Genomic DNA, 9,728 nt, shown 5'->3' with positions numbered 1-9,728 from the left:
GCACGTGGGGTTGCCAGCTTTGGGTTGGGAAATACCTAGGGTTGCCAACCTCCAGGTACTGGAGATATCCTGCTTTTATGACTGATCTCCAGCCGATAGAGATCAGTTCACCTGGAGCAAATGCCACTTTGGCAGTTGGATTCTATGGCATTGAAGTCCCTCCCCTCCCCAAACCCCGCCCTCCTCAGGCTCTGCCCCAAAAACCTCCCGCCAGTGGCGAAGAGGGACCAGGCCACCCTAGTGTGCCTCATGGGACTTGCTCACGGTGTTAGGCTGGCAACCCTATACGGCAACATTTTGAGTTCTTTTCTCAATCCAAAGTACGGTAGCTCCCTGCTTCAATAGAGGAAAAGGATCCACCAATTCAAAAAGACGCATTCCTTTATTGAAAGCAATTGCGAACCGATCAGAGTCGAAGTCTTGCCTTTTGGGCTAGCATCAGCATGGTGCTTTCCCCGTACAATGCACCTTACAGAAATACTTTCCCAAATCCATATCTGGAACATCATCAAAGTTTTATCCTCTCTCTATTCCAATGGAATCATATAAGCCACAGTTGAAGAAGAGGTAAGGGCAGACAGGGAAGCGCTCTCATTGGTGCTTATAATGGGGCCACTTCGAAATAACTTGACGGACGGGATCCCCAGGAGATACGAGGTCGCTGACATCGCTGTGAGCCATCAGAAGGTAGTCTGGGTGCAGGTAGCCTACCCTCACAGAGAAGTCGAGCAAGCACTTCAGGGCTTTCCACGCTGCTTCATTGGGAGGCCTCTCTGGAAAGGGAGAAAGAAGGAAAAGTTGAGATGTAATGACTCCTCGGTTGTGCATACATCCTACATCACAGAATCTTAGAATCATAGGGTCATCTAGTCTAACCCCCTGCACAATGCAGGAAATTCACACCTACCTCCCCCCCTGTTGGAATGTGCGTAGTCTCATATTCCTAATATTTAGCAGAGTGCATTAAGCTTAGCAAACAGCGGGAGCTGACTCATGCGTGCATGAGTGAAAAATAAAGAAGCAGCAGTCGTTTGCTCTAATCAAACTAAATACATTTATTGTGGAAATACACTTTGGATAGGAAAGGACATACAGGATCCCCTATCCTAATCTATCTAGCTAATTCCTTAGATATAAAAGAAGTTACCTGCCTTCCACTCCATCTTTGGAGTGGCAAGGCCTGAGCTCATGAAGAGCCCGGCTCTATGCGACTTGCATCGAAGAGGGTGAGGGGAAGAGAGAGGGGGAAGAGGATATTGTCCCTGACAATATAACTCTAAACATCAAAGAGGTGCAACTACTAACAACCTCTCATCTATCTATCTGACTATCTGGTCAGTTCCCCGCCCCTTTGAGTGTGGAGGCAAGTGACACCGTTAGGGAGAGCCCAATTTCCAACACCCCCCCCCACACACACCCAGTGACCCCCACTCCATGCCTGGAAGATGCCCAAGATGCCCTCCCTCTCATGATCTGCCTAAGGTAGGGTAGCCAACTTCCAGGTACTAAACAATAGTTACCTATGCTGAATAACGTTAGTTGAGAGAACAAACAGCACACAGCTCAATATAATAGTAATTAGAAGCTAATTTAGTGATATTCAACGTAAATCAACAAGGCAAAAAACATCCACTGAACATAGCCTAAAACAAATAACGCAAATATGAGAACAAGGCTCAAGTCCTTATGCCTCAGTCAAACTATCAGTTTCAACACCAAAATGGTCCAAATCAGGTAAGTTCCTAATGGCGGTAATACCCGTCTGAGTCAATTAGCGGGAATCCACCGTCGTTCCAGGGAAAACTCAAATGAAAATCAAATGTGTTGCACACACGGTTACTCCACCGCTACTTCAAAAGTGTAGAGAACAGAGACTCCACAAACGGTTGCTCCACCGTAGCTTCAAGGTAATCAAGGTGTAGAAAACAAAAATTCCACAAAGGTTGCTCCACCGAAACTCCAAAATAATATAGAAAACCAAAACGATACTTCCGGATCTCGTAATCATTTCGCGATAGCTTCTTCAGTCGACTGTCCATAGGACAGTCTAGTCCCCTAATCATTTTGGTTGCTCTTTTCTGCACCTTCTCAAGCTCTGTAAAATCCTTTTTTAGGTGTGGTGACCAGAACTGTACACAGTATTCCAGGTGTGGTCTCACCATAGATTTGTACAAGGGCAGTATATCAGCAGTTTTATTCTCTATTCCTCGTCTAATTATGGCCAGCATGGAATTTGCCTTATTATATCAAATCTTATATCATTGCCCTGATACAATGCCTTTCCCCTTGTTTTGCCCGCATTTTCAAATTTGAGATAAAACAGGTCTACGAAAACGTGGGGGAAACGCGAGGGAAAATGAGGCAACCTCTGATGGTCTGAAACGGAGTACACAATCCAAAGACCCAAAGACATCAAGGGGTGACGGCGAGTGAAACAGCCATGCATAAAAGATCCTAGACAAAGCTGAGGACCAAATTCAAGACTGAAGACTACTTCCTGTTTCCACAGATGAACCCAGGGAGGGGAAGGCTCAAGCCGAGGTCTCGTTCTGAGAATATCTTGCTGCAAAAGTACAAGCGGATCCCTGTTTTGGAAACGCCGGAGGAGTTTCTCCACCTGATTTCATTTCCTTCAGCAGCAGACTGACTTTTTAACATGTATCCAGGCCATGACCTTTCATTTCCCTTCAAGGACCAACACCCACCCCTTTTAACACCGTCTGCATTGTGTTCTCTTGAGAACCTCCCAGCTGTGGCATCTTCATCTGGCAGTCAAATGCACCCTCCTACGCAAAGCTCATCCACCAAAGGGTGAGAACATTGAGACTCCATAAATCCCTGGCCAGCCTTCCTCCTTTTTAAAAAGGATATTTCAGAGCTTGGGAAGGTGCAGAAAAGAGCAACCAAAATGATCAGGGGACCAGAGCAACTGCTCTATGGGAAGCAGTTGAAACGCTTAGGGCTGTTTAGCTTGGAAAGATGGCAGTTAAGGGGAGACATGGTAGAGGTCTATAAAATTATGCATGGTATGGAGTGATTGGACAGGGAGAAGCTTTTCTCCCTCTCACAATACCAGAATGCGAGTTCCCCTGCTGAAGCTGGAGGGAGAGAGATTCAAAACAGAAAAAAGGAAGTATGTCTTCACACAATGCATAGTTAAATTGTGGACCTCCCTGCCCCAGGATGTGGTGATGGCTGCCAACTTGGAAGGAGGGAGTGGACATGTTCATGAAGGAGAGGGCTATCCATGGCTACTAGTCAAAATGGATACTCGTCTTCTCTCCAGGATCAAAGGAGCATGCCTATTATATTAGGTGATGTGGAACACAGGCAGGATAAATGCTGCTGCAGTCGTCTTGTTTTGTGGGCTTGCTAGAGGCCCCTGGTTGGCCACTGTGGGAACAGGCTGCTGGACTTGATGGGCCTTGGGCTGATCCAGTATGGCCTTCTTATGTTCTGACTGCTGTGTGGACCTATTTAATGCCCCCTGTAGCTGTTCAGTTAGCTAGGCCCATCCTGCTTCTCTTTGCCCTCTGGAGAGAACTCATCGATGAGAAAAGATCTGAGTGGGAGGAATGTTGAACCCACACACATAGTTAATAGCTTAGGTGCCTACTGATGTCATTATGTAATGCAAGGGACCAAAATGTGGAGCTGGCTGTTCTTACACGATAATAACACATCCTGCCATATGCAAAGCAATCCACCCAACCCTGGCATGGAACAGCAGCGTGACATGATGCTGGGTGTGCTGACTCCTCCAGCCTCAAAGAATTGAACCTAGGGTTGCCAACTTGCAGGTGGTGGCTGGAGATCTCCCGCTATTACAACTGATCACCAAGCGACAGAGATCAGTTCCCCTGGAGAAAAGAGCCACTTTGAAAGGTGGACACTATGGCATTGAAGTCCCTCCCCTCTCCAAACCCTTTCCTTCCCGGGCTCCTCCCCAAAAACCTCCAGGTATTTCCCAACCTGGTGCTGGTAACCATAATTGAACCCAGTGCAATGTTGTGGCACTGAGGAGTCTAGCAATACGGTTGCCAACCTCCAGGTAGTGGTTGGAGATTTCCCGCTATTCCAACTGATTTCCAAGTGATATAAATCAGTTCCCCTGGAGAAAACGGCTGCTTTGGCCATTGGACTCTATGGCATTGAAGTCCCTCCCCTCCCCAAACCCTTCCTTCCTCAGTCTCCGCCCCCAAAATCTCCAGGTATTTCCCACCTGGGAGCTGGCAACTCTAAGTCCATGACATCATCATGTAATAGTGAGAGATCACCAGCCACCACCTGGAGGTTGACAACCCTATAGATAGGATTGCGAACCTCCAGGTACTGGCAAGAGAACAACCAGCAAATAGGCTCAGGAATATATACTCAAAGTATATATATATATATATATATATATATATATATATATATATATATATATATATATATATATATATATATATATTCTCCAAACAGTGAATATGCAAAAAACTAAAAACTAAAAGCTATAAGTAGAAAGTCCAAGAAATATGCAAAAACCTAAAAACCTAAACTACAAGTAAAAAGTCCACAATTATAATTGGCACTTGGTCCAATTTCTTGATACCAAACAATTTCAGTAGCCTAGTCGAGGGCTGAAAATAAATTCTGTCTTCTTCACCAAAAAGTTCTTCCAAATATCAAAATGCTCAGAAAAGCCAGGGAAATATGTAGGATACGCAGGGGAACGTTTTCGCCACTAGGTGGCTTCATCGGCCTTATGTCAAAATCTTGTTTTTTGAGGGAAAGCTTTACAAAGCTCTGTGAGCGCTGCAGCGTCCTTTTGGCGGATCAAGGTGTTGTCAGTGCAAGAGCTAGGCTACTGAAATCGTTTGGAATCAAGACATTGGACCAAGTACCAATTATAATTGTGGACTTTTTGCTTGTAGTTCTTCAGGTTTAGGTTTCTGACCATTTCTTGGACTTATAGCTTTTAGTGTTTAGTTTTTTGCATATTCACTGTTTGGAGAAGGGTGCTGGTATTCTTTAACACATGGTTATGATTTGGTTCATTGATAAAAAAATAAAATTGCTTAGAGTATATATTCCTGAGCCTATTTGCTGGTTGTTCTCTTGCCATTCTCAGATACAGCATAGGTGTTTTTAGTTGTGTTACACCTCCAGGTACTAGCTGGAGTTCTCCTGCTATTACAACTGATCTCCAGCAGATAGAGATCGGTTCACCTGGAGAAAATGGCCGCTTTGGAAATTGGACTCTATGGCATTGAAGTCCCTCCCCTCCCCAAACCCCGCCCTCCTCAGGCTTCGCCCAAAAAACTTCCTGCCAGTGGTGAAGAGGGACCTGGCAACCCTACCTAAAGATGATCCATAGGTTTTTCAAGCAAGAGATGAAAACAGGTGGTTCACCATTGCCTGCCTCTGTATAACAACCCTGGACTTTCTTGGTATGGTCTCCCATTTAAGCAGACACTGCTTAACTTTCAAGATCTCACAAGATTGGGCTAGCCTGGTCCAAGCAGGTCAGGACTTCTCTCTCATGTGAGACTTTCCCACAATATGATCTTCCCCTGAAGTCTGGAGCTGTGCTGTCCTTCCTCTTTATAGTGCTTTATCTATTCCTTACCATCTCTGCCAACTTGGAAGGCTTTAAGAGGGGAGTGGACATGTTCATGGAGGAGAGGGCTATCCATGGCTACTAGTAAAAATGGATACTAGTCATGATGCATCCCTATTCTTTCCAGTATCAGAGGAGCATGCCTATTGTATTAGGTGCTGTGGAGAACAGGCAGGAGAATGCTGCTGCAGTCGTCTTGTTTGTGGGCTTCCTAGAGGCACCTGGTTGGCCACTGTGTGAACAGACTGCTGGACTTGATGGACCTTGATCTGATCCAGCATGGCCGTTCTTGTTCTTATCTCATCAGCTTCCAGCCAGTCGCTGGTCACCAGCTTGTGCTACCTGGCCTTTCCAGCACTCAGTTCTAGATCCTGATGATAGCTCGGGCATGAAGCCACATGCCTTTGTGTTCTCAAAGCACCGCTTGGACCTGTCAGACACCTGATTAACAGCCCATGTAATGTAGATGTTATGAGGGGGACCGTCGAGTGTGGTCACTCTCCTGTTTCCGAGGGCAATCAATGCGAATACCTGTGAAGAGGCCAATGAAAGCGATTCCCAGGGACAAGTCATTGTAGCCAAGGGTGTGAGCTCCTTCTGCACGCCATCCCCGCCCTTCATAGACATTCCCATCCTCACCAATCAGGAAGCTGGAAATGGGGAAAGAAAGAAAAAGGTGTTTTTGAGAGTTACTCTCATAGTAACCCACCGTTCCAGCCACAGGTTGAGGGCATGTTAATAGCTGACCTTGCTGGTAATCCGCCTTAATGGAAAGCAGCAAAGGGAGAGTGATGCCTGTTTCTCCCCAGGAGAAGCTTAGGTACAGACAGAGCAGCATTGCCAATAGGGTGGCAAAGGTCCAGGTACTGGCTGGAGATCTCCTGCTATTACAACTGATCTCCAGCAGATAGAGATCAGGTCACCTGGAGAAAATGACCGCTTTGGCAATTGGACTCTATGGCATTGCAGTCCTTCCCCTCCCCAAACCCCACCCTCCTCAGGCTACGCCCCCCAAATAAATGAATAATCAATAATCAAGGGACTGATGTAGTCTGAAGATCAGTGGTAATTCCAGATCTCCAGCCTCCACCTGGAGGTTAACAACCCTATATGCTAATGAAGGACCAGTGCCAGGTAAAGCCATAGATTTCGGCCTTTGTGGGGGACTGTGCCCAATGCGGAAAAAGGCCGGTGTCCATTATGCGCCTCAGGCTTTCAGATGATCACATTGGGAGAAATGTCATGATTCTTACTTTGTTTTATGGTTGCCTCTTGTGTTTTTTTCTCGTTTCTTCTATTTTGTTAATGGCTACGTGTATTTGTTGTGTAATTGAATAATAAAGTTTTTAAAAGTTTTTTTTTAAGAGATGACCCCCGCCCTTCTCTTTTTCCTGACCTGTCTTATTATTTTGGAGCTGAATATGAAGCTTCAAGAGGGATTGTGTTGAATCTCTTATCCTAGGGCTGCCAGGTCCCCTCTCACCTCCGGCGGGAGGCTATCAGGCTGTGTTTGGGACTGCGGTCGAGCATGTGCACACGCGCCAATGCACGTGCGCGTCACTTCCGGTTTACAACCAGAAGTGCCACCTCCCGGGGGGCCTTTTCCTCTTAGTATGAGTGGTAAAGCGGCCTTTTACCATTCAAACTAAGAAGAAAAGGCCCCTTGCGAGGCGGCACTTCTGGTTGTAAACCAGAAGTGTAGTGCGTGTGGTATGTGTGCGTGAATGCATGTTTGTCCCAATTTGTCCCAAATTGTCCCAATTTGCAGAGGGACAAATTGCTGGGGGTTTGCCTCCACCACCGGGCACCTGGAAACCCTACTTATCCCCTCTGTTTCGACATGAAAATTCTTTTTTTTCCCCCAAGTTTGCTCTTTTCTTGTGGGCTCTGAGCCCATTAGGCTCTTCTGTTTCTTTGTTCATTTTTCCCCCATTAAACTGAAGCACCATAAGTTTTTGCATACACATGGCACAGAATGGGTAAATGGCAAAGAAATTGTGTAAAATGGCGTAAAAAGAATTAGGAACAGCAGGGCTGGCAAGGACAACATGAAAAGGCGGTGTGAAACATGTGTGAATTTCAAGTGTTTTTAGAATTTTTTTTTAAGTCAGATTTTGGATCTCTCAACTATTGTTGCAAATTGCATGCTTAAATGGGGGTGAGTAGATCAGGCCATTTTGTATGTCTTTTTGTTTGTGTATGTTGCCACTGTCGCCAGCTCTTGGCATTTCTGATTCTTTTGTTCCTTTTACATCAGATTTGTGACTCTTAAAAATGAGGAAATCAAAATAAAGACTCACATCTTCTCACAAGTGCGAAGAGGGGAAAACCTCAAATGGGCACATCTGAATGGAATTGAACCAGCAAGCTTCTGAAATTTGTTCTCCTTCTTGTCCCATTATCCTTTGAACTGCCTACGTGAACATGAAGCTACTCTGCTGATTCAAGCCAATGATCCCTCTCGCACTGGTCAACCAGATCGTTCTTAATGGGACAAAATTTTTCTTTTACTTCATTACTCTAAAGCAGAAGTGTCAAACATAAAGCCCGAGGGCTGGATCCAGCCCCTCTAGAGCTGTGATTCAGCCCATGAGCCAGCCGAGGCAGCCATTCCGCCACCCCACTCTCAATCTGGGCTGGCGAGGCATGGTCTGGCCCGACCTAGTGACATCTATGTCATATCCGGCCCTCATAACAATTGAGCTTGACACCCCTGCTCTAAAGCATCACGCTGAAAGCAATCTTATTACCTGTAGGCAATGTCACACCAGTTTTTGACCCTCTGGTGGTAATCTTGAACATTTCTTGTTTCCCTGCTGCACTCTTCTTTTGTGTAACAGGGAGTGCCAGCCGTGTGGATGATGACAACGTTTTCAGGCAGGACATCCTTCATAGGGGATGAACAGTTGGCAGGCCTGGCCCCCCATCTGGATGGGGTGATGAGCTGGAAACACCCAGTGGCTGTGGAAAAACCAAAGGGAACTCAGGTCCTTGGCCTGAGTCACTTGAGGCTCATTCTGACATTATTGGTAGGTTGAGATTGCTGCATTACTGTGGCTTCATCCCTCATCCAGAAATTTAAGTGGAGAGGTGTAAAACATGGTGGGACATCAACAATGTCAACTAGGGCTGTCGATTCGGTTCGTTCTGAACAGAAAAACAGCCGAATTTCCCCTGATTCGGCTGCTTTCAGTTCGGATGGAACCGAACTAAAAAAAGATGGGAAAACGACGCCCCGAATTCAGCAAATTCGGGGCATCACCGAATAAATTCAGCAGGTTCAGCGTTCCTGCCTTTTTTCAGCCCCCCCCCCCGCGCGCCTTCAGGGGGCTTCCCTGAAGGCACGCGGGGGGCCCTTTAAACAGATCTGCACCTTCCAGCTGGACTGCGCAGATCTGTTCCCCCCCCCCCCGTGCGCCTTCAGGGGGCCCTTTAAACAGATTGGCATTACCCTGGGCATGTAAGAAAGGGCCACAGGAACCAAACATTGACGCAAGCCTGCCTGCCCTCCCTCTCATGATCTGCCCAAATTCACAGAATTGTCATTGGTGACAGATGGCCATCTAGGCTCTGCTTAAAAACCTCAGAAGAAGGAGATCCCACCACCTCCCAAGGAAGCCTGTTCCACTGAGGAACCGCTCTGTCAGACAATGAGGCAATTCTTGGTTCCAGGGAACATTTGGTAATGTTTAACCATGGTCAAATGAATAGACAAATATGCATGGCACCTTCAGCAGACCAACTGACTAGCTCTCCAACTCAGCTTTTCCACCCAAACTACACACACAGTATTAGGTGGGCTAGTCATGTGCCTTGTTCCCCTCCACACTTTTGGGTATGCTTCAAGGCTTACCTTGTGACAGAGCACAAAGGACAAAGAGCACGATTTCCACCTTGACCATTTCGTCTTCACCTTCTGGCCCAAATGACTTAGAAAGAACCTGAAGGGAGTAAAATATTTGTGCATTAAAATGGGTTCAGCCCTCGTTTTTCTTTCCTTCCAAACCTGCGCAGAGTGATTGGCAGACTGAATATTCATACCAAGGAGGAAGAGCCCTGCTAAGTCCTGCTGAGCAAAAACCAACATGGCTTCTGCAAAGGTAGTCCCTGTCTCGCTACCCTTTTA

At 46.4% G+C, this 9,728-nt stretch overlaps 1 protein-coding gene across 1 annotated transcript; it reads right to left on the bottom strand.

Annotated features, from left to right (window-relative positions):
• Positions 1 to 591: 591 nt before the first annotated feature.
• On the bottom strand, positions 592 to 9,504 carry LOC130480897 (peptidoglycan recognition protein 3-like). The gene is made up of 4 exons (XM_056853519.1): positions 9,456 to 9,504; positions 8,353 to 8,563; positions 6,134 to 6,252; positions 592 to 773 (listed from the first exon to the last, which is right to left on the bottom strand). The coding sequence occupies exons 1-4, from the start codon at positions 9,502 to 9,504 to the stop codon at positions 592 to 594; spliced, it is 561 nt and encodes a 186-aa protein (XP_056709497.1).
• Positions 9,505 to 9,728: the final 224 nt, after the last annotated feature.

Source organism: Euleptes europaea, chromosome 7 (genome assembly GCF_029931775.1).
Source record: "Euleptes europaea isolate rEulEur1 chromosome 7, rEulEur1.hap1, whole genome shotgun sequence".
Taxonomy (NCBI): domain Eukaryota; kingdom Metazoa; phylum Chordata; class Lepidosauria; order Squamata; family Sphaerodactylidae; genus Euleptes; species Euleptes europaea.
Note: the sequence above shows the minus strand (reverse complement) of the source record. Positions and strands in the feature narration are given on the sequence as shown.

Bases quoted from the DNA above. Each gene is read 5' to 3' on its own strand.
- LOC130480897 (XM_056853519.1), bottom strand. From the start codon at position 9,504: ATGGTCAAGGTGGAAATCGTGCTCTTTGTCCTTTGTGCTCTGTCACAA. The intron at 6,253-8,352 runs GTAATAAGATTG...CCCCATTTCCAG, and splicing joins TGGTGTGACATTGCCTACAG to CTTCCTGATTGGTGAGGATG. The intron at 774-6,133 runs GTATTCGCATTG...CTCCCTTTCCAG, and splicing joins TTTCATTGGCCTCTTCACAG to AGAGGCCTCCCAATGAAGCA.